Here is a 27,668-nt window from a genome sequence, read left to right as displayed (position 1 = left end):
TCCCAGTACCGACCAGTGCCCCCCAGTACAGGCCCCACGCTCCCAGTACCGACCAGTGCCCCCCAGTATGGACCAGTGCCCCCCAGTACAGGCCGCACGCTCCCAGTACCGACCAGTGCCCCCCAGTACAGGCCCCACGCTCCCAGTACCGACCAGTGCCCCCCAGTATGGACCAGTGCCCCCCAGTACAGGCCCCACGCTCCCAGTACAGACCAGTGCCCCCCAGTATGGACCATTGCCCCCCAGTACAGGCCACAAGCTCCCAGTACAGACCAGTGCCCCCCAGTATGGACCATTGCCCCCCAGTACAGGCCACAAGCTCCCAGTACAGACCAGTGCCCCCCAGTATGGGCCCCATGCTCCCAGCATGGACCAGTCCCCCCAGTACAGACCAGGGCTCCCAGTACAGACCAGTGCCCCCCAGTATGGGCCCAACGCTCCCAGCATGGACCAATCCCCCCAGTACAGACCAGTGCTCCCAGTACAGACCAGTGCCCCCTGGTACCAGCTGGGCGTAGCTCAGCACTTCCAGTACAACCCAGGACCCATTGGGCACAGCCCAGTCCTCCCAGTAACCCCCAGTCCTCCCAGTAGCCCCCCCCAGTGTTCCCAGTAAGCCCTAGTCCTCCCAGTAACTTCCCCCAGTGCTCCCATTAACCTCCCCAGTCCTCCCAGTAACCACTCCCAGTACCCACTGGGTGCACTCCAGTCCTCCCAGTAACCCCCCGTCCAGTCCTCCCAGTAACCCCCCCAGTAACCCCCCCAGTCCTCCCAGTAATCCCCCTTCTAGTGCTCCCAGTACCCCCCCCCCAGTCCTCCCAGTAACTCCCAGTCCCCCCCAGTTCACGCAGCCGCTCTAGCAAAATACCTTTATTGCAAACGCGGCCGGGGACCCCCCCCCCTCCCCCCCCCACCGGGACCCCCCCTCCCCCCCCCCGGGCCTCCCCCTCCCCCCCCGGACCTCCCCCGCCCTCCCCGGGGCCGCGTGTCCTCCGGCCCAGCAGGGGGCGCTGCCGGGGGGGGGGGGGGAGGGGGGGGCGGGTCCCAGCGCTCAGCGGGGCGGGGCGTGGCCGGCGGCGGGGGGGCGGGGCCGGGCGGCGGGGGCGTGGCCGGGGCGGATGAGGGGGGGCGGGGCCCGGCCCTGCTGGAGGGGGGGCGGCGGCCGCGGCAGCAGCGGGGCGTTGGGCGGGGCCGGGCGCAGGAGGGGCGGGGGCTGCGGGGGGCGCGAGGGGGAGGGCGGTGGGGGCGGGGCCGGCGGCGGGGGCGGGGCCGAGCCGGGGGGCGGGGCCGAGCCGGGGGGCGGGGCCGGGCGGGACACGCCCGTGATCTGCACCTGTGGGGAGAGAGAGAGGCGGTGTGGGGGCGGGGCCGGGGGCGGGGCCAACGCGGGGGGAGGGGCCAGGAATGCAACCCGGCTCCAGGACTGGGACCAGTTCCTGAACCGGGACTGGAACTGGGACCAGAACTGGGGCCGGGGATGGAACTGGGACCAGTCCCAGGATTGGAACTGGGACCAGTCCCTGCCTTAGGAGCGGAACTGGGACCAGGACTTGGACTGGGACTGGGATGGGGACCAGGAATAGGGGTGGGACTGGGACCAGTCCCTGGCTCGGAACTGGGACCAGTGCCTGGCTCAGGAGTGGAACTGGGACTAGAACTGGGACCAGTCTTTGCACTGGGACTGGGACTGGGACTAGAGCTGGGACTGGGACCAGTCCCTGGCTCCAAACTGGGACCAGTGCCTGGCTCAGGAATGGAACTGGGACCAGTGCCTGGCTCCGAACTGGGACCAGTCCATGGCTCCAAACTGGGCCCAGTCCCTGGCTCAGGAATGGAACTGGGCCCAGTGCCTGGCTCTGAACTGGGCCCAGTCCATGGCTCCAAACTGGGCCCAGTCCCTGGCTCAGGACCAGAACTGGGCCCAAGATGGGGGATGGAACCGGGCCCGTTCCTTCCGTCCGCCCTGGCACTGGTCCCAGTCCCCGGCTCCAAACTGGTCCCAGTCCCTAAACCGCACCCCCCCCACCCCCGCCGCCGCCGCTCACCTCTTCCTCCTCCTCCTCCTCCTCCTCCTCCTGCTGCTGCCGCCGCCGCCCCTCGGCGGGGGGGGGGCGCGGGGGGGGTCGCCCCCCCTCTGGGCCCCCCCGCTCCCGCAGCAGGCGGTCGAGGCCGAAGCGGCGGCGGGCGCCCAGGACGAAGCTTTTCACCTGCGCCGCCGTCTTGTTCCCCAGCACCCCCCGCCACCGCCGGGAAGTCGCGGCCGTAGCGGCGCAGGGCTGGCGAGGGCGGCGGGGGTTAACGGGGGGGGTTAACGGGGGGGTTAACGGGGGAGGATGAGGGGGGGACGAGGGGGGCACGAGGGGGGGACGAGGGGGACGGGGGGACAGGGGGATGGGGGGGGGACACAGGGGGACGGGGGGGGGATGAGGGGGACAAGGGGGGACGGGGGGGAAGGGGAGGATGAGGGGGACGAGGGGGGGACAAGGGGGGACAGGGGGGGGACGAGGGGGGACAAGGGGGGACAGGGGGGGACAGGGGGGGACGAGGGGGGACAAGGGGGGACGGGGTTAAGGGGGGGATGAGGGGGACAGGGGGGACAAGGGGGGACGGAGGGGATGAGGGGGGACGAGGGAGGGATGAGGGGGGACGTGGGGGACAAGGGGGGACGGGGGGGACGGGGGGGGACGAGGGGGGATAAGGGGGGGACGAGGGGGGGACGGGGGGGGACACGGAGGGACGGGGGGGGGACGGGGGGGATAAAGGGGATGGGGGGGATGAGGGGGATGAGGGGGGAAGGGGGGGGACACAGGGGACAAGGGGGGACGGGGTTAAGGGGGGGATGAGGGGGACAGGGGGGACAAGAGGGACAAGGGGGGATGGAGGGGACGGGGGGGACGGAGGGGATGAGGGGGGATGAGGGGGACGAGGGGGACAGGGGGGACGGGGGGGATGAAGGGGACAGGGGGGACGCGGGGGACAAGGGGGGACAAGGGGGACACGGGGGACGGGGGGGGATAAGGGGGGATGAGGGGGGGATGAGGGGGGGACAGGGGGGATGGGGGGGGACAGGGGGGACGGGGGGGGGACAGGGGGGAGGGGGGGACTCACCCTGCACCGCCAGGAGCTGCTCGTCCGTCGTCCAGCGGGAGCTGAATTTGCCGCTGGCCTGGGGGGAAAAGGGGGGGGGGGCGAGGGGGGGGGTGACGGGGACGTGTGGGGCACGAGGGGACACGGGGACACCGTGGGGACACTGTGGGGTGCGTGGGGACACCGTGAGGACACCGTGGGAGATGTGGGGACACCATGGGGCGCGTGGGGACACCGTGGGGACACCGTGGGGCGCGTGGGGACACCGTGGGGCACATGGGGACACTGTGGGGCATGTGGGGACACCGTGGGGCACATGGGGACACTGTGGGGTGCATGGGGACACCGTGGGGACACTGTGGGGCACATGGGGCGTGTGGGGACACCATGGGGCGCGTGGGGACGCCGTGGGGACACCATGGGGCACATGGGGACACCGTGGGGCACGTGAGGACACCGTGGGGCGTGTGGGGACACTGTGGGGCACATGGGGACACTGTGGGGTGCGTGGGGACACCGTGGGGACACCGCGGGGCATGTGGGGACACCGTGGGGCGCGTGGGGACACTGTGGGGACACTGTGGGGGATGTGGGGACACCGTGGGGCATGTGGGGACACTGTGGGGTGCGTGGGGACACCGTGGGGACACCGTGGGGCGCGCGGGGACCCCACCTCCGGCGGCCGCAGCCCCTCCACGCCGCCCTCCAGCGCCTGCTTCAGGCCGCTGTTGATCTGCTTGATCCGCTGCACCTACAGGGGAACGAGAGGTCCCCGGGGAGGGGGGCACCCCACAACTTAGGGGGCACCCCACAACTTGGGGGGGCACCCCACAACTTGGGGGGGCACCCTATGAGTTGGGGGGGGGGGGAGGGGTGTTTTTTTATCACCTGCCGTTTGAGGGAAACCAGTTGACAATCCAGTTGGCGCAGGGCCAGCGCCCCCAGGTCGGGGTTGGCGGTGACGCCGGCGACGTCCTCGCGGCTGAGGTGCATCCCGCGCGGCGGGCGGCGGCGGTGGCGCGCCGGGGGGTGGTGGCGGTATTGGGCTTCCTTGCGCGGGGCGGTTTTGGGGTAAAAAGGCTGGAATTGATTCATTTGGGGGGGGGGGGGAGGGGGCTGGGGTCACCGCGCTCACAAAGTGAGCGCGGTGACCCCAGCCCCCTCCCCCCCCCCCCCCCAAACCTCTTTTTTGGCGTCCGCTGGTTCCGTCTCCCCCTCGTTAACGGGGCGGTGGTCGTCGGTCTCGTCGTTGCTATGGAAACTGGGGTGAAAAAGGGAGATTTTGGGGGTTCTGGGGGGCGCGGGGGGGGAAGGGGATACCTGTCGTCGCGGTCTTTGCGGCCCAGGAGGCGGCGCGCCTGGCGGTCCATGACGCTGGTGCGGGTGCGGGTTTTTTTCCAGGAGTAATAATATTTCACGAGGCTGGGGATCAGCTTGTCGGGGAGCTGCGGGGGGATTTGGGGGGGGGGCGAGGGGGTGAAGACCCCTAGATTTGGGGGGGACCCCTAAAAAAGGGGGGGGACCCCCTATGAATGGGTGGGGGGACCCCTATGAATGGGGGAGGGACCCCTATGAATGGGTGGGGGGACCCCTATGAATGGAGGGGGGACCCCTATGAATGGGGGAGGGACCCCTATGAATGGGGAGGGGGGACCCCTATGAATGGGTGGGGGGACCCCTATGAATGGGGAGGGGGGACCCCTATGAATGGGTGGGGGGACCCCTATGAATGGGGGAGGGACCCCTATGAATGGGTGGGGGGACCCCTATGAATGGAGGGGGGACCCCTATGAATGGGGGAGGGACCCCTATGAATGGGGAGGGGGGACCCCTATGAATGGGTGGGGGGACCCCTATGAATGGGGAGGGGGGACCCCTATGAATGGGGGAGGGACCCCTATGAATGGGGGAGGGGGGACCCCTATGAATGGGGGAGGGACCCCTATGAATGGGGAGGGGGGACCCCTATGAATGGGGGAGGGACCCCTATGAATGGGGGAGGGGGGACCCCTATGAATGGGGGAGGGACCCCTATGAATGGGGAGGGGGGACCCCTATGAATGGGGGAGGGACCCCTATGAATGGGGGAGGGGGGACCCCTATGAATGGGGGGAGGAGGCGGTGGGGAACCCCTGAGGAATTGGGGGGGGGGGGGTAACCCCCTGAAAATGGGGGAGTGGGAAGGCCTGGAAATGGGGGGGGGGTGGCCTGAAATGGGGGGGATCCCCCCAGAAATGGGGGGTGGGGAACCCCTAAAAATGGGGGGGACACCCCTAAAAATGGGGGGGAGGGGGGGAGGTACCACCTGCGGGGGGCGGGGGGGGGGAGCAGGTGGCACCGCTGGGAGCGGGGTCAGGGTGGGACGTACCATCCCCTATGGGGGGGGGTCAAGGGGTGGGACATACCATCCCCTATGGGGGGGGTCAGGGTGGCACCTACCATCCCCTATTGGGGGGTCAAGGGTGGGACGTACCATCCCCTATGGGGGGATCAGGGTGGCACCTACCACCCCCTATGGGGGGGGGTCAAGTGTGGGACATACCATCCCCTATAGGGGGGTCGGGGTGGCACATATCATCCCCTATGGGGGGGGTCAGGGGTTGGATGTACCATCCCCTATGGGGGGGGGATGTACCACCCCCTATAGGGGGGTCAGGGGTGGCACCTACCATCCCCTATTGGGGGGTCAAGGGTGGGACATACCAACCCCTATGGGGGTCAGGGGTGGCACATACCATCCCCTATTGGGGGGGGTCAGGGTGGGATGTACCACCCCCTATAGGGGGGTCAGGGTGGCACCTACCATCCCCTATGGGGGGGGTCAGGGGTTGGATGTACCACCCCCTATGGGGGGGGTCAGGGTGGCACCTACCATCCCCTATTGGGGGGTCAAGGGTGGGACGTACCATCCCCTACAGGGGGGTCGGGGTGGCACCTACCATCCCCTATGGGGGGGTCATGGGTTGGATGTACCATCCCCTATGGGGGGGGACGTACCATCCCCTATGGGGGGTCAGAGGTGGCACATATCATCTATAGGGAGGGATGGGGTGGGCTGTACCACCTCCTCGACTCCGGGGGGGGGGGATCCTGAGGCAGCCTGTCCCCCCCCAGCACCCCGGGGGACACCCTGGGGGTCCCGTGGGGACAGCAACCCCCGGCCCAGGGTCACCGGAGACGCGGGACGAGGCTGGGGACGGGTCCAGCCGCCGCGGGGGGGTCACCGGGAGCGGGGTGCAGGGGTTTTGGGGGTGGGGGTGGGGGGTGTCTCTCACCATTTGTTGGATGCGGGCGAAGCTTTTGCCGTGGAAGCTGAAGGCCTGTTCGAAAAAGGACCTTGTCCTCCACCGTCCACTCGTCCGGGAAGGGCGTGAAGTTGGCCAGGTCGGCCAAGGACTTCTCCACGTCGTGCTTGTGCCACAGCAGCATCCCCAGCGCCTGGGGGGAGGGGGGGGCAGGCGCGGGGGAGAGGGGGGGTCAGGAGGTGCGTGGGGGGCACCCGGAGGGTCCCCGCGTTGTTTGGGGGGGGTCCACGGTACCTGCTCGATGTTGTAGCCGTGCTTGTCCTTCGCCATGGCGATGTATTTGTCGACTGAAGGGGGAAAGGGGGGGGTTAAGGGGTGAAGGAGGGGGTAAGGGGGGGGTAAAGGGGGTGTTGGGGGGTAAAGGGGGGGTTAGGGGGTGTTGGGGGGGGTGAAGGGGGTGTTGGGGGGGGTAAAAGGGGGGATTGGGGGGGGACAAAGGGGGAGGTTGGGGGGAAAGGGGGTGTTGGGGGGGTACAAGGGGGTAAGGAGGGGATTATGGGGGGTAAATGGGGGAATTGGGGGGGGCAAGGGGGGGTTATGGGGGCATAAAGGGGGGATTAGAGGGGTAAAAGGTGGGATTGGGGGGGGCAATGGGGGGGACTGGGGGGTAAAGGAGGGTAAAAGGGGGGTTATGGGGGGGAAAGGGGGGGTGTTAGGGGGGTTATGGGGGAAAGGGGGGGTTATGAGGGGATAAAAGGGGGGTTATGGGGGGCAAAGGGGCGGTAAAGGGGGTTATGGGGCAATAAAGGGGGGTTATGGGGGCAAAAGGGGGGCAAAGGGGGGTAAGGGGGGAATAAAGGGGGGATAAAGGGGGGTTATGGGGCAAAGGGGGTGTTGGGGATAAAGGCGGGGGTCATGGGGGGGTAAATGGGGTGTTGGGGGGGTACAGGGGGGGTAAAGGGGGGATTGGGGGAGCAAAGGGGGTGTTGGGGGGGCAAAGGGGGTGTTGGGGGGGCAAAGGGGGGTAAAGAGGGAGGTAAAGGGGGGGTAAAGGGGGGGTAAGTGGGGGTAAAGGGAGGATTAGGGGGGCAAAGGGGGTGTTGAGGAGGAAGGGGGGGGGTTACGGGGGGGGGGAAGGGGGTGTTGGGGGGCAAAGGAGGTGTCGGGGGGGGTGGGGAGCCCCCCGCAGCCCCCCCCCGCCGAGGGGACACCCCGATACGCCGCGCGGGGGGGCTCACGTTTGGCGTCGGAGACGCAGTGGTTGGGGGCCCAGACCAGCATCCCCTTCAGCTCCTTGTTGCTGTAGCGGGCGGGGCTCTCTGGGGGGGGGGGGGGGGGAAGGGAGGTCAAAAAGGGGGGGGGAACCCCCCAACCCCCCCTCCAGCCCCCCCCAAAAACCGTCCCTACCTGGTTTGCAGTCGGGGATCACCGCCTGGTAGTCAGCCCCCACCCGGATCATGCTGTCTGGGGAGGGGGGAAAAAGGGGGGGGGGGACACAGGGGTTAATGGGGGGGTGGGGCTTAACGGGGGGGTCTCCACCGGCCCCCCACGGTTGGGGGGGAGTGGGGGGCAAGGGTTGCACCCCCCGCGGGGTGAACAAAGCCGGCGGCCGGCGCACATGCGGGCGGCCGGGGACAATGGGGACGGGGCTTTGTTCCCCCCCCTCCTTGTGTCCCCGTGTCCTGTGTGTGTGTCCCCCCCCCCAAAATAAAAACCCCTCCACGAGTGGGGGGTGACATGAGCGCAGCCCCCCCCGCCCCCCAACACGTGGGGCGAGCGCGGTGCCCCGACACACACGCGTGTGGCGTGGGGGGGACACGCGCGCAGGCGTGGTTTTGGGGGGGCCCACGGGTGTGTGTTTGGGGGGGGGTGCAGGGGGGTACAGGCGTGGTTTTTTTTATTTTTGGGGGGGCCACTCACCGTGGGCGTGCTCGTCCTCGCTGCCCTCGTCCTCGGAGGGGGGGGGGGCCACCGCCGGCGGCCACCGATTTCGCCCGGCTGCGGGACAGGATCCCCGAGGGCTTCTCCATCACCGACGGCATCGCCTGGGGAGGGGGGGGAGCTCAGGGGGACCCCCAAATCCCCCCCCGGGGGGACCCCAGAAGGCCCCACCGGTGGGGGGGGGGCTCAGCCCCGCTGCCCCATGCTAACTTTAGCCCAACCTTGGTTATATTGGGGGGGGGGGGGCGTGGGAATTTGGGGGAGGGGGATGCGGTGTTGCTGCCTTGGGGGGGTTGGGGTCCCCTCCCCGAAAAGGAGGAAACCCCCCCAAAATGGGGAGTAAAGTTGGGGGGGGGGTAAAGAGGGGAGGGGGGGAGGTTGGGAGGTGTTTGGGGGGGGGGGTCCTGGCGCCCACCCGAGCCCACCCGCGCCCACACAATGCTCCGCCGGCCGCTCCCGCCGCCTGACGGTGCCAAAGTAGTTCCAGCTCCCCCGGCCTCAGCACGGCCCCCCCGCCCCCAGCGTACCCCTCCGCCGGCGGCAAGGGGGGGGGGGGGGCACGGGGGGGGTGTCCCAGCCTCGCTATGGGGGGGGTGTGGGGTGGGGAGGGGGGCACACACGTGTGCGGGGCTGTGTCACCCCCCCCCCCGAGCGTGGCTGGAGGGAACAAAGGGCTGGGGGGTGGCGGGGGGGGACAAAGGGGCTGATGTGGGGCTGGGGGGGGGGGGGTCCTGTCCCAAAGGGGGGCTGCTATGGGGCTGGGGGGGCCACGGGGCTGATGTGGGGTTGGGGGGGCCATGGGGCTGATGTGGGGCTGGGGGGGATGTGGGGCTGGGGGGGCCATGGGGCTGATGTGGGGCTGGGGGGGGGGGGTCCTGTCCCACAGGGGGGCTGCTGTGGGGCTGATGGAAATGTGGGGCTGGGGGGCCATGGGGCTGCTGTGGGGCTGGGGGGAATGTGGGGCTGGGGGGGTCATGGGGCTGATGTGGGGCTGAGGGGGCATGGGGCTGATGTGGGGCTGGGGGGGGCTGTCCCATTAGGGGGCTGGGGGGACCATGGGGCTGCTGTGGGGCTGGGGGGGATGTGGGGCTAGGGGGGCCATGGGGCTGCTGTGGGGCTGGGTGGGGGGTCTGCCCCACTGGGGGGCTGCTGTGGGGCTGGGGGGTATGGGGCTGGGGGGGTGGTATCCCACTGGGGGGGCCATGGGGCTGCTGTGGGGCTGGGGGTTGTGGGGCTGGGGGGGGCTGTCCCATTGGGGGGCTGGGGGGGCCATGGGGCTGCTGTGGGGCTGGGAGGATGTGGGGCTGGGGGGGCCGCGGGGCTGCTGTGGGGCTGGGGGGGGCCCACGGGGATCTCCCCACTCCCCATCACAGGCTCCCTGTTGCTCACACGCCGTGGGGCTGCCCCACACCTCCCCATCACCCCCCCTTCCCACCCTCCCGCCATCCGTGGGTGCTCACCACTGCGGGGTGTTGTGGGGCGCAGCAGTTGGGGTGGGGGTGTGGGGTGACCCCCGTTGCTGGGGGGGGCTATGGGGCCGGCTATGGGGCTGGGTACGGACTCTGGGGCAGGGCTATGGGGAGGGCTGAAGGCCCTTGGGCAGGGCCATGGGGCCAGGCTGTGGGGCTGGGCAGTGGGGCAAGGTAAAGGCTCTCAGGAAGGGCTGTGGGGCCGAGCTGTGGGGCAGGGCCATGGGGCAGGGCTACAGGCTGTGCTGAGAGCCCTGGGGCCGGGCTGTGGGGTAGGGTTATGAGCCGTGTGAAGGGCCCAGAGGCCAGGCTGTGGGGCCAGACTATGGGGCAGGGCTATGGGGCAGGCTGAGGGCCCTGGGACCAGGCTGTGGGGCTGCCAGGCTGTGGGGCAGGGTTATGGGCCATGCTGAGGGCTGCGTGGCCGGGCTGTGGAGCAGGCTGAGGGCCGCAGGGCTGTGCTGTGGGGCAGGCTGAGGGCCGTGGGGCAGGCTGAGGACCCCATGTCTGGTCTGCGGGGCAGGCTGAGGGCTGTGGGGCAGGCTGAGGGCCCCGTGGCTGGGCTGTGGGGTAGGCTGTGGGCCCCAAGGCTGGGCTGTGGGGCAGGCTGAGGGCTGTGAGGCCATGCTGTGGGGCAGGCTGAGGGCCGTGGGGCAGGCCGAGGGCCCCGACGCTGGGCTGTGGGGCAGGTTGAGGGCCGTGGGGCAGGCCAAGGACCCCAAGGCCGGGCTGTGGGGCAGGCGGAGGGCCGTGGGGCAGGCCGAGGACCCCGAGGCCGGGCTGTGGGGCAGGCGGAGGGCCGTGGGGCAGGCTGAGGACCCCGAGGCCAGGCTGTGGGGCAGGCCGAGGGCCCCGAGGCCGGGCTGTGGGGCAGGTGGAGGGCTGTGGGGTAGGCTGAGGACCCCGAGGCCAGGCTGCGGGGCAGGCCGAGGGCCCTGAGGCCGGGCTGTGGGGCAGGCTGAGGGCCGTGGGGCAGGCTGAGGACCCCAAGGCCAGGCTGTGGGGCAGGCCGATGACCCCGAGGCCGGGCTGTGGGGCAGGCTGATGACCCCGAGGCCGGGCTGTGGGGCAGGCTGAGGGCCGTGGGGCAGGCCGAGGGCCCCTAGGCCGGGCTGTGGGGCAGGCTGAGGGCCGTGGGGCCGCGCTCCGGGCCCGCTGTGGGTCAGACCTGCTGCCCGCCGCTCCGCCATGGCGCCGCTCCCCTCAGCCGCCGGGCGGGGCCCCCTGACGTTTTCCCGCCTTCGCCCCTCTCAGCCAATCAGCGACGAAGCCGCCTTCGCGCCCGACGGCGCCGCCACGCGCCGCCTCTCCCGCCCCTTACGGCGCATGCGCGTCCCCTCACGCCCCCCCCGGCTCGCGTCAACGCGCATGCGCGCTCCGCCCCCCTCCCTCCCGCGCAGGCGCAGTGGCGCCGGCCGGCCGCAGGCTCGCGCGCCTCGCGCTCCTCCTCCCCCCCCTTTATATAGGGCGCGCTCCCGCGCGCGCCCCCCTCAGTCTCCTCCGCGCCCCCGCGCCGTGAGGAGCCTCCGCGGCCGCGCTCGCCGCCGCCATGGGGGTGAGTGGGGGCCGGGCCGTGGCCTTGGGGGTAGCTCGTCCTGAGGAAAAAGGGGAGAGGGGCGGGGCCTTTGAGGCTCCTGAGGCGATTTTGGGTCATCTTCAGAGGACGGGGGAGGCTTCTGTGAGGGGATATGTGGTTTCTGTGAGGTGATTTGGGACGCTCCGAAGGGACTGGGGGCTCCTGCGTGGAGATTTGGGACCTTTCGTGGCGATTTGGGGCCATCTGAGGGTATTCGGGGCTCTTATCAGAGTACTTGGGGCTCCTGTGAGGGGATTTGGGCTCTTAGGAAGAAACGTGGGACCTTCTGTGGGGATTTGGGGCTCCTGTGGGGAGACTTGGGGCCCTCTGAGGGGGTTGGGAGCTTCTGTGAGGAGAATTTGGGACCTTTTGTGGGGATTTGGGGCTCCTGTGAGGAGGCTTGGGGTCCTCTGAGGCTACTGGGGGCTCCTGTGAGGAGAATTGGGACCCTCTGAGGGGCTTTGGGGCTTCTCTGAGGAGGCTTGGGGCTCCTCTGAGGGGCTTTGGGACCTTTCATGGAGACTTGAGGCTCCTCTGAGGGGAACTGAAGCTCCCATGAGGAAATGTGGGACCCTCTGAGGGGATTTGAAGCTCCCTGAGGAGATTTGGGGCCCTTTTAGGGGATTTGGGGCTCCCCGAGGGGCTTGGGCCTCTGCGGAGGGGGGTTAAGGAGGGCCGGAGGGGAGGGAGTGTGTGTCTTTGAGGGGGGGGGGGTTGGGGCCGTTTCGGGGGATGGAGGGGTCCCTGAGGTGGGGTTTGGGGGGGGGCTGTGGGGAGAGATGGAGGTTTGGGGGGCTGGCAGGTGTTTGGGATGCATTCAGAGGCCCCAAGGGTTTTGGGGGTCCCTATGGGGGGGGTTGCAGGGACACTGGGAGACCCCAGAGACCTCACCCTGCCTTCTCTCTAACCGTGGACCCCAACCGTCAGAAAACCTGCAGGTTTTCTCCCCAAAACGAGCCAAAACCAGAGCTTTTACGGTCTGCATCCCAGCCAGCAGCAGGTGGTAGGGAAATAAACACTGCTCCAACCCTCGAAAACCCCTTAATTTCCCCCAAAAATGCCGACAGGTGCATTTCTGGGGGGAGGGCTGCCCTGTCCCGCTCCCCAAACCGCCTGCATCAGCGTTTTTCCTGTAAAATACTGATTTTGGGCTGTTTTTAACTTAGTTTTGGTGGAGGCGAAGCTCAGGAATCCTCAGATCCCTTTCGACACCTTGCGGGTCTTTGGGATTCGCCGGGGATCTGGAGGGATCCCAGCGGGATTGTGGGGCTCCCCTCCCTCATTTTGGGGTAAAATCCCCCAAGTTTGGGTTATTTCTGGCGGCGGACTCCTAAAATTCAAGAACCAGAAGCGCTTAAAAGCGATAACTTCATGCGGATGCTGCTCGGTGCCACCTCCCCGTCCCAGCCTGCCTAATGAGCGCCAGCTTCGTTAAAACACCAAAGATTCAGGGGCAGAACCCTGCTAATTTAATTACCCCCGCGGTAACGACCCACGGGGACCGGGAGGGTTCAGCGTGCTCCTCAAAATGCTGTTTTTTTTACCCAAAAATCACTTTTTTGCAAGGATTTTGTGGCAAACCCCGCTCTTCACCTACAACGTGCTTAATTTTTTCTCCGCGGGCTTTAATTATTATTAATTTCCGGGCCAAACTTTCCCGCTGTTGGTGGGCGGAGCTTTGTTATTTGTTAAAATAACCCAGATTTAGAGAAAATTTGCTTTTTTTTGGATGCTTCTCGTCGCAGAGGAAGTCGAGCAAAGCCAAGGAGAAGAAGCAAAAGCGCCTGGAGGAGCGAGCAGCCATGGACGCTGTCTGCGCCAAGGTGGAAGCCGCCAACAAAGTGAGTGTCCCCCTCGCTGGCGGGGTGAAAAAAACGGGGTAAAACCCCACAGAATCGGTGAAAAAACCCTCCCCCGCCGCAGAGCAGGGCCTGGCGGGTGGGAGCAAACCCTCCCCGCTTGTTTTTTCGGGGTGCTCTTTGGTTTCTTCCAGCTCGAAGATCCCCTCGAAGCTTTCCCGGTTTTTAAGAAATACGACCGGAACGGGTGAGTGTTGCCCGTCGCGGTGTCACCGAGGCCGTTCCCGGCGCCGCCGGCGTATCCCCGGTGCCGACGCCGTTTCCCTCCCGGCATCTCCCGCAGTTTGAACGTCGCCATCGAGTGCAAACGCGTCTCCGGGCTGGAGCCCGCCACCCTCGAGTGGGCCTTCGAGCTGACCAAGGCCAACATGCAGACGCTGTGAGTCGCGCTCCGTCGGCGCCGCGCCGCCGTAGCGCCGAGATCCCGGCGCCGCGCCGGGAGGGCTCAGGCATCGTCCAGCCGCTTCCCGGGCTCCCTGGGGAAACCCTTGCCTCCCGCGACCCCAAATCCTTGGGGTTTTTTTTTTTGCTCCCCAAAATCGTTAGTTTTTCTTTTTCCCCCCAAATCATTGGGATTTTTTTCTCCCCCAAATCGTTGGGGGTTTTTTTTTTCTCCCCCAAATCGTGGGGGGTTTTTTTTTTCTCCCCCAAATTGTTGGGGGGTTTTTTTTTTCTCCCCCAAATCGTTGGGGGTTTTTTTTTGCTCCCCCAAATCGTTGGGGGTTTTTTTTTGCTCCCCCAAATCGTTGGGGTTTTTTTTGCTCCCCCAAATCGTTGGGGTTTTTTTTGCTCCCCCAAATCGTTGGGGTTTTCTCTGCTTCTCCAAATTGTTTGTGTTTTTTTTTTTTTTTTCTCAAAACAATTGGGCCGGGTTTTTTTGCCCTGAAATCGTCGGGGTTTTGGTTTTGCTCCCCAAAGTCATTGGGTTTTTTTCCTCCCCAAAATTGTTATTTTTTTTCGCCCCAAAACCATTGAGTTTGCTTTTTTTTTCCTCCCCAAATCATTGGGGTTTTTTTTGCTCCCTGAAATCAGTGGAGGTTTTTGTTCCCTGAAATCGTTGGGTTTTTTCTTTTTTTTTTGCCCTGAAATTGTTGGGGTTTTGGTTTTGCGCACCAAAATTGTTGGATTTTCTCTTTTTGCCCCCAAATCATTGTGGTTTTTTTTTTCCCCCCAAGATCATTGTTTTTTTCCCTCCAAAATCTTTGTGTTTTTTTTTTTTTCTCCCCAAAATCTTGGGCTTTTTTTTTTTTTTCTCCACAAAATCATTGGGTTTTTTTCCCCTGAAATTGTTGAGGTTTTGGTTTTGCTCCCCAAAATCTTTGGGTTTTTTTCTCCCCAAAACCGTTGAGTTTTCTTTTATTTGCTCCCCAAATCATTGGGTTTTTTTTTTGCTCCCTGAAATCAGTGGAGATTTTTTTGCCCTGAAATCATTGCGGTTTTGATTTTGCGCCCCAAAATCCTTGGATTTTCTTTTTTTTTTTCTGCCACAAAATCACTGAGTTTTCTTTTTTCTTGCTCTAAAATTGTTGGGTTTTCTTTTTTTTTTTCCCCAAAAAATTGTTGGGGTGGTTTTTTGCTCCCCAAATCGTTGGAGTTTTTTTTTGCCCCTCCAAATCATTGGGTTTTTTCCCTCCAAAATCTTTGGTTTTGTTTTTTTCCTGAAATTGTTGGGGTTTTGGTTTTGCTCCCTGAAATGGTTGGGTTTTTTTTTTTTCCCCAAAATCATTGGTGGTTTTTTTGCTTCTCCAAATCGTTGTTTGTTTGGATTTTTTTTTACCCTGAAATCATTGGGTTTTTTGGTTTTGCTCCCTGAAATCATTGGGGTTTTTTGCTCCCCAAGTAATTTTTCTTTCCCAAAAAAATCATTGGGCTTTTTTTGGTTTTGCCCTGAAATCGCTGGGGTTTTTTTTCCCCCTTGAAATCATTATGGGTTTTTTTTCCCCCAAAAAAATCATTGTTTGTTTTTTTTCCCCTAAATAGTTTTGGTTTTGTTTTTTTTTTTTTCCTGAAGTTGTTTGTTTTTTTCTCTTTGCCCCGAAATTATTTTGGGTTTTTCTTTTTTTTTTTTTCCCCCCCAGAATCATTGAGGTTTTCTCTGCTCCCCCAAATGATCGGGAATTTCTTTTCTCCCCCAAATGGTTGGGGGTGTGTTTTGGGGGTTGGGGTGGGGTTTTTGCCCCCCCCCCCAATTGTTGGGGTTTGGGGTTTGCCCCCCAAGATTGTTGGGGGAGGTGTTTTTCCCACAAAATTCATGGTTTTGCCCCAAAATTGTTACGTCTTTTTGCCCCAGAATGGTTGGGGGGTGTTTTTTGCCCTGCCAAATCATTGGGATTTGGGGGTTTTTTTGCCCCCCAAATCATTGCGGGGATTTTTCCCCCCAACCATTGCTGGCTTTTGCCCCAAAATCTTTATTTTTCACCCCAAACGGGCAGGTACGAGCAGAGCGAGTGGGGCTGGAAGGAGCGGGAGAAGCGGGAGGAGCTGCGGGACGACCGAGCCTGGTACCTGATCGCCCGCGAGCCCAGCGCCGGCCCCGTCGCCTTCTCCCACTTCCGCTTCGACGTCGAGTGCGGCGACGAGGTTCTCTACTGGTGAGTACCCCCAAAAATGGGGTAAAAAACCCCAAAAAAGGGTTTCCCGCACTTTATAACTCTGTGGCGGGGGGGTTTATCCCCGCAGCTACGAGGTGCAGCTGGAGAGCCGGGTCCGGCGGCGAGGGCTGGGCAAGTTCCTCCTACAGATCCTCCAGCTGGTGGCCAACAGGTGACAACCCACGGCTTATTTTTGGGGGAAAAACAGGCGGTTTTGGGGCTGCTGACCCCTGGCTGAGCCCCCCCTTCCCCGTCTCTCGCCCCCTCCCCAGCACGCAGATGAAGAAGGTGATGCTGACAGTGTTTAAACACAACCACGGCGCCTACCAGTTCTTCCGAGAAGCGCTCCAGTAAGCGTCAAAAACACCCAAATTTGCTTGGTTTTACCCCGTTTTTCCAGCCTGGGGCAGGGGGGAGGAGGAGGAGGGGGGTTTGTCCGTCCGTCCGTCTGTAACACGTTGTTCGCACGACTGTCTTTTCAGTGCGCTGGCAACGTGCCGGGGCCGGGCGACGCGGGCAGGCGGGGCAGGGGCAGCCGAGAGAGGTGGGTGCTCGGGTGTCCCCCCCCTCGGCGCCAGGGCCCGGGGAGAGCCCCGTTTCCCGGGGGTTTGAACCCATTTTCTGAGAAGTTTTGCCCCTTTTCTGGTTTTTCTAACCAATTTTCTGAGGGGTTTTTAGTCCCTTTTCTGAGGGGTTTTTAGTCCCTTTTCTGAGGGGATTTATCCTCCCTTTTCCAGAGGGTTTTAGTCCCTTTCCTGGGTTTTTTTGAGCCCCTTTTCCAGGGGGGGTTTGAACCCCTTTTCTGAGGAGTTTTGCCCCTTTTCTGAGGGCTTTAGTCCCTTTTCTGAGGGCTTTAGTCCCTTTTCTGGGGTTTTTAGTCCCTTTTCTGAGGCGTTTTTCCCCCCTTTTCTGGGGGGGGGTTATCCCCCCTTTTCTGAGGGGTTTTTAGCCCCTTTTCTGAGGAGTTTTGCCCCTTTTCTGAGGGCTTTAGTCCCTTTTCTGGGGTTTTTAGTCCCTTTTCTGAGGCGTTTTTCCCCCCTTTTCTGGGGGGGGTTATCCCCCCTTTTCTGAGGGGTTTTTAGCCCCTTTTCTGAGGAGTTTTGCCCCTTTTCTGAGGGCTTTAGTCCCTTTTCTGAGGAGTTTTGCCCCTTTTCTGAGGGCTTTAGTCCCTTTTCTGAGTTTTTTAGTCCCTTTTCTGGGGGGGGTTATCCCCCCTTTTCTGAGGGGTTTTTAGCCCCTTTTCTGAGGGGTTTTTAGCCCCTTTTCTGAGGAGTTTTGCCCCTTTTCTGAGGAGTTTTGCCCCTTTTCTGAGGAGTTTTGCCCCTTTTCTGAGGAGTTTTGCCCCTTTTCTGGTTTTTCTAACCAGTTTTCCGAGGGGTTTTTAGTCCCTTTTCCGAGGGGTTTTTAGTCCCTTTTCCGAGGGGTTTTTAGTCCCTTTTCCGAGGGGTTTTTAGCCCTTTTCCGAGGGGTTTTTAGCCCTTTTCCGAGGGGTTTTTAGCCCTTTTCCGAGGGGTTTTTAGCCCTTTTCCGAGGGGTTTTTAGCCCTTTTCCGAGGGGTTTTTAGCCCTTTTCCGAGGGGTTTTTAGCCCCTTTTCTGGGGGGCTTTTAGCCCCTTTTCCGGGGGGCTTTTTAGCCCCTTTTCCGGGGGGCTTTTTAGCCCCTTTTCCGGGGGGCTTTGCCTCTTTTCTGAGGGATTTTAGCCCCCCTTTTCTGAGGGATTTTAGCCCCTTTTCTGGGGAGGTTGAACCCATTTTCTGAGGAGTTTTGCCCCTTTTCTGAGGAGGTTTGCCCCTTTTCTAAAGAGTTTTGCCCCTTTTCTGTTTTTTCTAACCAATTTTCTGCAGGCTTTTTAGTCCCTTTTCCGGGGGTTTTTAGTCCTCTTTCTGAGGCCTTTCTTCTCCATTTTCTGGGGGGTTTTACCCCCCCTTTTCCAGGGGGGTTTAGTCCCTTTTCTGTTTTTTTTTTTTTTTTGAGCCCATTTTCTGGGGAGCTTGAACCCCTTTTCCAGGGGGCTTTTTAGCCCCTTTTCTGAGGAGTTTTGCCCCTTTTCTGAGGAGTTTTGCCCCTTTTCTGAGGAGTTTTGCCCCTTTTGTGGTTTTTCTAACCAATTTTCTGAGGGGTTTTTAGTCCCTTTTCTGAGGGGTGTTTAGTCCCGTTTCTGGGGTGTTTAGTCCCGTTTCTGGGGTGTTTAGTCCCGTTTCTGAGGCGTTTTTCCCCCATTTTCTGGGTGGTTTTATCCTCCCTTTTCCAGGGGGTTTTAGTCCCTTTCCTGGGTTTTTTTTGAGCCCTTTTTCCAGGGGGCTTTTTAGTCCCTTTTCTGAGGGGTTTTTAGTCCCTTTTGTGGTTTTTATAACCAATTTTCTGAGGGGTTTCAGCCCCTTTTCTGAGGGCTTTAGTCCCTTTTCTGGGGTTTTTAGTCCCTTTTCTGAGGCGTTTTTCCCCCATTTTCGGGAGGGGTTTTTCCCCCATTTTCGGGAGGGGTTTTTCCCCCCTTTTCTGAGGAGTTTTGCCCCTTTTCTGAGGAGTTTTGCCCCTTTTCTCTTTTTTCTAACCAATTTTCCAGGGCTTTTTAGTCCCTTTTCCGGGGGTTTTTAGTCCCTGTTCTGAGGCGTTTTTCCCCCATTTTCTGGGGGCTTTTATCCCCCCTTTTCCAGGGTTTTTTTGTCCTTTTTCTGGGTTTTTTTGAGCCCTTTTTCCAGGGGGCTTTTTAGGCCCTTTTCTGAGGAGTTTTTAGTCCCTTTCCTGTTTTTTCTAACCAATTTTCCGGGGATTTTTAGTCCCTTTTCTGAGGCATTTTCCCCCCATTTTCTGGGCGGGTTTATCCCCCTTTTCCAGGGGGTTTTAGTCCCTTTTCCATTTTTTTTTTTAAGCCCCTTTTCTGAGGGCTTTTTAGCTACTTTTCTGAGGAGTTTACCCCTTTTCTCGGGTTTTTAACCCATTTTCTGAGAGTTTTTGGCCCCTTTTCCGGGAGGTTTTTAGCCCCTCTTTTCTGAGGGATTTTAGCCCCTTTTCTGGTTTTTGGTTTTTTTTTTTTTTGAGCCCCTTTTCTGGGGTTGGTGAACCCTTTTCTGAGGGGATTTCAGCCTCTTTTTCCAGGGAGGTTGAATCCATTTTCTGAGGGCTGTTTAGCCCCTTTTCCAGGGCTTTTTATCCCCTTTTCTGAGGAGTTTTGCCCCTTCTCTGGGGTATTTAACCCATTTTCTGAGGGATTTTAGCCCCTTTTCTGGGGGACTTTGAACCCCTTTTCTGAGGGATTTTTAGCCCCCTTTTTCTGTTTGGGTTTTTTTTTTTTTGAGCCCCTTTTCTGTGTTATTTTAGCCCCTTTTCCTAGAGGGGTTTTTACCCCTTTTCTGGGGAGTTTTGCCCCTTTTCTGGGGTTTCTAAGCCATTTTCGGATTATTTTTAGCCCCCTTTGAGGGGGTTTTAGCTCCTTTTCCAGGGGGTTTGAACCCATTTTCTATGGGGGTTTTTAGCCCCATTTTCTGAGGCATTTTGCCGCCATTTTCTGGGGTTTTTTAGCCCCCTTTTCTGGGTTTATTTGAGCCCCTTTTCTGTGGTGGTTTTTTTTTTAGCCCCTTTTCTGAGGAGTTTTGCACCTTTTCTGAAGAGTTTTGCCCCTTTTCTGGGGTTTTTAACCCCTTTTCTGTTTTTTTAGCCTTTTCTGAGGGGTATGAACCCCTTTTCTGAGGCGTTTTTAGCCCCTTTTCTGAGGCGATTTTAGCCCCTCTTCCCAGAGAGGTTTTTAGCTCCTTTTCTGAGGGGTTTGAACGCATTTTCTGAGTGTTTTTTAACCCCTTTTCCAATTTTTTTTTTGCCCCTTTTCTGTGTTTTTTTTTTTAAACCCACTTTCTGAGGGAGGTTTATCCCCTTTTCTGGGGAGTTTAGTCCCTTTTCCAGTTTTTTTTAAACTCTTTTTCCAAGGCGGTTTTTGCCTCTTTTCCTTTTTTTTTTTTTTAACCCATTTCCCGGGCGTTTTTAATCTATTTTCTGGGGTTTTTTGCCCCTTTTCCAGAGGTTTTTGCCCCCTTTTCTAGCTGTTCTCCAGGTTTTTTTACCCCTTTTCTGTTTTTATTTTTACCCCTTTTCCAGCTGATTTCCAGGTGTTTTCAACCCCTTTTCTGAGGGATTTTCAGCTCCTTTTCTGGGTGTTTTGGGGGCTGTTTTAAAACCCCTTTCCCGGCTGGTTTTAGGGTGGTTTTTTGCCCCTTTTCTGGGATTTTTTAGCCCCTTTTCTGTTTTTTGGGGGTTTTTTTTAATCTTTTTTTGGGGGTTGTATTTTTGCCCCTTTTCTGGGTGTTTATGGGGTGTTTAACTGCATTTTCCGGGGGTGTTTTTTACCTCTTGTCCAGTGTTTCAGGGTGTTTTTCAGCCCCTTTTCTGATTTTTTTTTTTTTTTTAAATTCTTCTTCTGGGTGGTTTTTAATCCCATTTTTAGGGATTTTTGTATCCCCTTTCTGTTTTTTTGTTTCTTGTTGGGTTTTTTTCTTCCTTAAATCCCTTTTCCAGGTATTTTTAGGGTGTTTTAACCCCCTTTTCCGGGTGTTTTTTAACCTGCTTTCTGGGTGTTTCCCCCCCTTTTTCCAGATTTTTTAGTCTCTTTTTCCAGATTTTTTTTTTTATTATTTTAAAAATCCCTTTTCTGGGTTGCTTTAATCCCTTTTCTAGCGATTTTTTTTTAATCCCTTTTCTGTTTCCTTTTGTTTGTTCATTTTTAAACCCTTTTCCGGGTGTTTTTAGGGTGTCCCCCCCCTTTTCCATGTGTTTTCTTTTAACCTGTTTTCCATCTATTTTTATTTTTTTTTGTTGGGCTTTTTTTATCCCTTTTCTAGGAATTTCTTTTATCCCTTTTCTATTGTGTTTTTTCATTTTAATCCCTTTTCCAGCTGTTTTTAGGGTGTTTTAACCCCCTTTCCAGGTGTTTTAACCTGTTTTCCAGGTGTTCCCCTCTCTTTTCCGTATGGTGTTTTTTTTTTAATTCTTTTAATCTATTTTTAGAGGGTTTTTATCCCTTTTTTAGCGCTGCAACCCCATTTTCCTGGTGTTTTTTCCTTTTTCACCCCTTGCCCAGGTGTGTTTAACCCCTCGCCCGGGTGTTTTTTAGGGTGTTTTTTCCCCTTTTCCGGGTGTTTCCCCCCCCCCCCCCTTCCGCCGTCACCTCCCGTCCCCGCGCCAGCCAGGGAGGGTGACGCAGGGGAGGGTCGGGGTGACGCGGGGGTGGGTCGGGGTGACGCGGGGGGGTGTCGGGGTGACACGGGGGGGGGGTTGTGTCGGGGTGACGGTGACGCTGTTAACCCCTTCCTCTCCCCCAGGTTCGAGGTGGACGCCACCTCCCCCAGCGTCTCCGGCTGCTGCGGGGACGATTCCTCCTACGAGATCCTCAGCCGCCGGACCAAGTTCGGGGGAGAGCCACCCCCACCCCGGGGGGGGGCACTGCGGGGGGTGCTGCCACTGAGCCCCGCCCCTTGCTGGACCTAAATCCGATGGTTTTGACCCAAAACCACCACCACCACCTCTCCGGGACAGGTACCCAGCCTCGCCGAACCCCTCGCCTCCTCCGGTCACCGAATGGGTGACGGCGGTGGGGGGGGAGGGGGGGGGCGGACACCCATCCCCCTCCTTGGGGGGGGGGGGGTCGTTGGGGGGCTGGGGGGGGAGGGGCGGGGTTCATTTTGGGGCTGGAAGGGGGTTTTTGCCCGTTCCGGTTTGTTTTGGCGCCTCGCGGGAGTCGAGGCCCCTTCCCTCCCCCCCCTTATCCCCCCCCCTTTTTTTTTTTTTTGTTCTTTTCCGGCGATTTTGTTTGTATGTAACAAATAAATAATAATAATAATAATAATAATAATAAATGTTTAATTTGGCCTCGGCATGGGGGGGATCCTGCCCAGTTAACCCCAGTAAGTAACTGGGGGAAGAGCGCCCCCTCCCGGCCTGGAGGACGGCGCTGCCCAGCGGTGGGGTAATGCCGAGGGGGCGTGGTTACTCCGAGGGGGCGGGGGCCATGTTTGTGGGCGGGGCTTGGGCAAGGGGAAGCGGCGGCGGTGTTGGGTGAGGGGCGGGGTTTGTGGCCGAGGGGCGGGGCTTGAGGGCGGGGCGGTAGGGGTGCGCTATAGGCCGGGGGGTTGGTTTGGGGGCGGGGCTTGAGCGCGGGGGCGGGGTGAGCGTGTAAGGGGGCAGGGCCTCTCTTCCCGCCCCATCCGCCGGAAGTGAGGGGTCCGGTCGCTTCCGCTTCCGCCGCCGCCATGCCGCTCGCCGCCCGCTTGGCCCGTTCCCTCCTGCGCTCCGCGGCCCGGCCCGGCCCGGCCCAACGCGGCCTCATCTCGGGGCCGCCGCAGCATCCGCTGGGGCCCGGGGTGAGCGCGGGGGCGGCTCGGGGTGGGGGGAACCGGGGTGGCGGGTGACCTTGCGAGGGGGAGGCCCGGGGCTGACGGCGCTGTGCCCGCAGGAGAGCGTCGTGGGCTTCGTCGCCATGTTCGTCGCTTGCCTGGGCCCCGCCGCTTGGGTGCTCGCCCACCTCGAGGATTACAAGAAGCGGGAGTGACCTTCCCCCGCCATCCCCGCCGGGACCACCCAGCACCGGGACCACCGGGGGGCGCCGCACCGGGACCCCCCCCGCCGCCGATGGGACCCTCCCGACCGCCCCCCACCCCCAATAAAACCCGTTGACGCCGCTCCCGACTCCGCCCCTCTCTGCCCGGACGCCTCCAACGGGGGAAAGGGGGGGTTCTGACGTGGGGAGAGGGGCTGTGAGGTCATCTGATGGCGTCACGGTGCGGTCACCGAGCCGGGGTGGGGGTGGGGGGGGAGGCCCGGTTGCTAAGGGCGACGGCGGTTGCCAAGGTCGTGGCCTGGTTGCTAGGGCGGGTAGCGGTTGCTAGGGGAGGGGCTGGTTGCTAGGGGTGCCGGTCGCGGTTGCTAGGGGTGGAGCCTGTTGCTAGGGAACGCCCAGAGCGCGACTTCCGGGTTCCTGGCGGACTGCCGGCCCACAGAGGGTGACTTCCGGAGGGCTGACGGGCACTTCCGGTGCCCTGGAGGACCGCCGGCCCATAGAGTGCCACTTCCGGAGGACTGACGGGCGCATAACGCGCGGCCCCCGGGGGGGGGGGAAGCGACGTGGCAGTGACGTCAGCGCGGCCGGTGGATCCCGGCGGCGGCGCCCGGCCCGACCCGAGTCCCGGTGAGCGCGCGGCGGCCCGGGAGGGGCGGGGCTAAACCGGTAGACGCGCGTGTGGCCCCGCCCCTCCGCGACCCCCCCCGTCCCCGCCCCCGGCCGGGGAGGGGCGGTGCGGGGGGCCCGGTTGCCCGGAGGCCGGGAGGGAGGGGGGCGGGCCCGGAGGCTCCCGGTGGCCGTAGAGGTGTCCCGGGGGCGGTGGGGGGGGGTCCCGGTGGCCGTGGGGGGGTCCCCGGTGGCTCCTGGTGGCCATGGGGGGGTCCCGGTGGCCATGGGAGGGTCCCGGTGGCCGGGGGGGGGGTTCCCGGTGGCCGTGGGGGGGTCCCGGTGGCCATGGGGGGGTCCCCGGTGGCTCCTGATGGCCATGAGGGGGTCCCCGGTTGGTTCCGGTGGCCGTAGAGGTGTCCCGGGAGCGGTGGGGGGGGGGTCCTGGGGGTGGTGGTGGGGTCCCGGTGGCTCCCGGTGGCCATGTCGGGGTCCCCGGTGGCCGTGGGGGGGTCTCGGGTTGGTCCCGGTGGCCATGGCGGGGTCCCCGGTGGCCGTGGGGGGTCCCCGGTGGCTCCTGGTGGCCGTGGGGGGGTCTCGGGTTGGTCCCGGTGGCCATGTTGGGGTCCTCGGTGGCCGTGGGGGGGTCTCGGGTTGGTCCCGGTGGCCATGGCGGGGTCCCCCGTCAACGTGGGGGGGTCCCTGGTGGCTCCCCGGTGGCCGTGGGGGGTCCCCGGTGGCTCCCGGAGGCCATGTCGGGGTCCTCGGTGGCCGTGGGGGGTCCCCGGTGGCTCCCGGTGGCCATGTCGGGGTCCTCGGTGGCCGTGGGGGGGTCTCAGGTTGGTCCCGGTGGCCCTGGCAGGGTCCCCGGTGGCCGCGGGGGGGGTCCCCAGTGGCTCCCGGTGGCCCTGGCGGGGTCCCCGGTGGCCGTAGGGGGTCCCCGGCCGCCGCTGACCCCCGCCCCGCTCCGCAGCGGCAGGTGATGAGCCCCGATGAACGCCCGGCGCCGGCACGGCTCTAGGCAGCGGGAACCGGGCGTTTACCTGGGGCCCCCCCAGACCCAAACCGTGCCCCCCCCGCCCCTCGCCGCCCCGCCGCCGCCACCCCCCCCGGACGCCATGTCGTGTCGCGACAGGACCCAGGAATTCCTCTCCGCTTGCAAATCCCTGCAGGGCCGGCAGGTGGGGGTCCGCCGGGGGGGGGGGGGCGGTCCCGGTTATCCCGGGGGTCCCGGGGGTCCCCTCTGCCCCTTCCCCCCCGGTCTCACCCCCCCGTTTCCCCGCCGCAGGATGGGGTGCAGCCCGGTAGAGCGGCCCCGGGCGTCGGGCGGCAGCGCAGCGAGTTCAGCCTCATGGCCAAGTGAGTCCCCGGGGGTGGCAGGAGGGGGACAGGGGGGTCCCCGGGGGGGCAGGGGGACGGGGACGGGGTCACTGGGGGTGGCAGGAGGGGGACAGGGGGGTCCCCGGGGGGGCAGGGGGATGGGGACGGGGTCACTGGGCATGGCAGGGGGGTCCTTGGGGGTGGGGGGACAGGGACGGGGTCACTGGGGGTGGCAGGAGGGGGACAGGGGGGTCCCCAGGTCACCGGGGGGGGCAGGGGGACGGGGACGGGGTCACTGGGAGTGGCAGGAGGGGGACGGGGGGGGTCCCCAAGGGTGGCAGGGGGACGGGGTCACTGGGGGTGGCAGGAGGGGGACAGGGGCGTCCCCAGGGGGGCAGGGGGACGGGGATGGGGTCCCTGGGCATGGCACGAGGGGGACAGGGGGGTCCTTGGGGGTGGGGGGACTGGGACGGGGTCACTGGGGGTGGCAGGAGGGGGACAGGGGGGTCCCTGGGGGTGGCAGGAGGGGGACGGGGATGGGGTCACTGGGGGTGGCAGGAGGGGGACAGGGAGGTCCCTGGGGGTGGCAGGGGGACGGGGACGGGGTCACTGGGGGTGGCAGGAGGGGGACAGGGGGGTCCTTGGGGGTGGCAGGGGGACAGGAGGGTCCCCAAGGGTGGCAGGGGGACGGTGAAGGGGCCTCTGGGCATGGCAGGAGGGGGACAGAGGGGTCCCTGGGGGTGGCAGGGGGACGGTGACAGGTCCCCGAGGTGGGGTGGGGGGCCAGGGACCCCCCGATTCTGACGGGTCCCCTCTCCGCTTCCCAGGCGCATCGGGAAGGACCTCAGCAACACTTTCGCCAAGCTGGAGAAGCTGACGATCCGTGAGTTGGGGAGGGGGTTCCTGGGGGGGGTGGGGGGCACAAGGGGGGGCAGGGGGGTGCCCTGACGGCTGCCCCTCCCCCTCTGTGTCCCCCCCCCGTCTCCGGTTGCCGCTGGCAGTGGCCAAGCGCAAGTCCCTTTTCGATGACAAAGCCGTGGAAATCGAGGAGCTGACTTACATCATCAAGCAGGTGGGGGTCGGGGGGGTGTGCGGAGGGGGGGGACGCACATTTGGGGGTGTCCCTGACCCCCTCAACCCCCCCCCCGTGTCACCCTGACAGGACATCAACAGCCTGAACAAGCAAATCGCGCAGCTGCAGGAGGTGGTGCGGGCCCGGGGGGGCCAGAACGGGCGCCACGTCCAGACCCACTCCAACACCGTCGTGGTGTCGCTGCAGGTGGGGATGGGGACGGCGCCGGGGGGGGGGGGGGACGACACACAGAGCCCCCCCCATGGCGCCTGATCCCCCCTTCTTCCCTTCTCCCAGTCCAAACTCGCCTCCATGTCCAACGACTTCAAATCGGTGCTGGAAGTACGGACAGAAGTGAGTCCTCGCCCCCCTTTTACCCTCCCCCTCCCCTCCCCGCCTGCCCTGACCCCCCCATTTTTGCGTGTCCCCCCCCCCCCAAGAACCTGAAGCAGCAGCGAAGCCGCCGCGAGCATTTCTCCCGCGCCCCCGTCTCCGCTTTGCCCCTCGCTGCCGGCAACCTGGGTGAGTGCCGGGATTTTTTGGGGGGGGGAAAGGGTGAGTGCCGGGATTTTTTTGGGGGGGGAAAGGGTGAGTGCCAGGATTTTTTTGGGGGAAAAATGGGGGTCTTTGTGCCCCCCCGCCATTCGCTCAGGGCCCCCGCTCTCCCCACAGGCAGCTCGGCGGTGCTGCAGGACGAGCCGCAGCGTTCCGGGGCGGTGGCTATCGAGATGGACGCACGGACGAGCCAGCAGCTACAGCTGATCGATGAGCAGGTGGGGATGTGAGCCTGGGGGATGGACAGACGGACAGACACACATCCCCCCCCCCAGAAGCGACCCAGCCGTGGGGGGGACGCAGGGACTGATGGCTCCCGCTCTCCCGCAGGATTCCTACATCCAGAGCCGGGCGGACACAATGCAGAACATCGAATCCACCATCGTGGAACTGGGTTCCATTTTCCAGCAGCTGGCGCACATGGTGAAGGAGCAGGAGGAGACGATCCAGAGGTATCGGTCTGTCTGTCCGTCCCCTCGCTCCGTCCGTCCGTCCCCTCACTGTCCCATCCCACCCCGGCTCGCAGGATCGACGCCAGCGTGGAGGACGCGCAGCTGAACGTGGAAGCGGCTCACGGGGAGATCCTCAAATACTTCCAGTCGGTCACCTCCAACCGTTGGCTGATGGTCAAGATCTTCCTCATCCTCATCGTCTTCTTCATCGTCTTCGTCGTTTTCCTGGCCTGAGCGTCCTCCCCGCTCCCTCTCCTCGTCCTCACCGGCCGGGACAGACGGACTCAGTCCGTGCTCTGCGGGGCTCGGAGACGGACGTCAGCGTGGGGACGGGGCAGGGAGCTGCCTGGGACCCCAACCCGCCTCAGGGACCCCCGTGTCCCCCCGCCAGGGGCCAGGCTGGGCCGGGGGGCAGCCCCCCGCGTCCCCTCCCCACGGCTCCCGCAGCCTACGCCGAGGCCGGTCCCTGCGTCCGCCTGGTCATGGTGGCTGCGGCCCTTCCCGGTGGGCCGGGAATCCCGGGAATGCTGCCAGGTGCCCCCCCGCCCCCAGGCCGTGGATCCCCAGAGGGGGCACAGCCCCTCGGGGGACCCCCGGGACCCCGGTGAAGCCGTAGGGCTCCCAGGGAGGGGGCTGGGGGACCCCTGTGGGGGCTGGGGGCACCTGTTAAAGCCGTGGGACCCCCGGGAGGGGGGGCTGTGGACCCCAGTAAAGCCGTAGGGCCCCCAGATGGACTGTGGGACCGCCGGGGGGGGCTGCAGCCCCCAATTAAAGCTGTGGGACCCCTGGTGAGGGGGGGGTGTGGACCCTGATAAAGCTGTGGGACCCCCTGGGGGGGGCTGTGGGACCCCAGTAAAGCCGTAGGGTCCCTAGATGGACTGTGAGACCCCTGGGGGGGCTGCAGCCCCCCATTAAAGCTGTGGGACCCCCTGGGGGGGGCTGTGGGACCCCAGTAAAGCCGTAGGGTCCCTAGATGGACTGTGGGACCCCTGGGGGGGCTGCAGCCCCCCATTAAAGCTGTGGGACCCCCTGGGGGAGGGGGGGGCTGTGGACCCTATTAAAGCCGTGGGACCCCCATAGGGACTGTAGCCCCCCCATTAAAGCCATGGGACCCCCGGTGAGGGGGGGACTGTGGACCCCAGTAAAGCCGTTAGGGCTTCCCAAATGGACTGGGGGACCCCCGGGGGGGGGGGACTGGGGACCCCAGTAATGCCATAGGGCCCCCAGATGGACTGCGGGACCCTCTGGGGGGGCTGTGGGACCCCCGGGGGCTGCAACCCCCCCATTAAAGCTTTGGGACCCCGCCATTAAAGCCGTCGCCCCTCCCCACCGCGCTACCTCTTCTTCCCGG

The 27,668-nt window shown here is 63.1% G+C and overlaps 3 protein-coding genes and 1 long non-coding RNA gene across 4 annotated transcripts; 3 read left to right on the top strand and 1 right to left on the bottom strand.

Moving 5' to 3' along the window:
* Positions 1-1,051: 1,051 nt before the first annotated feature.
* On the bottom strand, positions 1,052-8,374 carry LOC309601408 (REST corepressor 2-like; the record flags this gene model as incomplete). Its single annotated transcript, XM_082334402.1, is given in 15 exon segments — positions 1,052-1,333; positions 2,046-2,237; positions 2,239-2,276; positions 3,109-3,166; positions 3,761-3,838; positions 3,976-4,167; positions 4,270-4,339; positions 4,408-4,532; positions 6,363-6,416; positions 6,418-6,525; positions 6,627-6,679; positions 7,571-7,651; positions 7,740-7,796; positions 8,253-8,298; positions 8,300-8,374. Coding segments are annotated over 15 exon segments (1,509 nt in total).
* Positions 8,375-11,162: 2,788 nt separating this feature from the next.
* On the top strand, positions 11,163-21,330 carry LOC309601446 (N-alpha-acetyltransferase 40-like). The gene is given in 9 exon segments (XM_082334463.1): positions 11,163-11,297; positions 13,064-13,159; positions 13,312-13,364; positions 13,461-13,556; positions 15,610-15,768; positions 15,857-15,940; positions 16,041-16,118; positions 21,078-21,165; positions 21,167-21,330. Coding segments are annotated over 9 exon segments (714 nt in total). The 5' UTR covers positions 11,163-11,291; the 3' UTR covers positions 21,221-21,330.
* Positions 21,331-21,977: 647 nt separating this feature from the next.
* On the top strand, positions 21,978-22,438 carry LOC309601442. The gene is made up of 2 exons (XR_014230565.1): positions 21,978-22,115; positions 22,208-22,438. It is a non-coding gene; the product is annotated as an uncharacterized lncRNA (long non-coding RNA).
* Positions 22,439-22,674: 236 nt separating this feature from the next.
* On the top strand, positions 22,675-27,579 carry STX5 (syntaxin 5). Its single transcript, XM_082334400.1, has 11 exons — positions 22,675-22,939; positions 23,892-24,099; positions 24,207-24,277; positions 25,066-25,121; positions 25,240-25,310; positions 25,401-25,517; positions 25,608-25,664; positions 25,751-25,832; positions 25,983-26,083; positions 26,196-26,317; positions 26,392-27,579. The coding sequence occupies exons 2-11, from the start codon at positions 23,911-23,913 to the stop codon at positions 26,549-26,551; spliced, it is 1,026 nt and encodes a 341-aa protein (XP_082190526.1). The 5' UTR covers positions 22,675-22,939; positions 23,892-23,910; the 3' UTR covers positions 26,552-27,579.
* The last annotated feature ends 89 nt before the right edge of the window (positions 27,580-27,668 follow it).

This window comes from Platalea leucorodia, assembly GCF_965183815.1.
Source record: "Platalea leucorodia genome assembly, chromosome: 34".
Classification (NCBI taxonomy): Eukaryota; Metazoa; Chordata; class Aves; order Pelecaniformes; family Threskiornithidae; genus Platalea; species Platalea leucorodia.
This window is presented reverse-complemented; position numbering and strand designations above follow the sequence as displayed.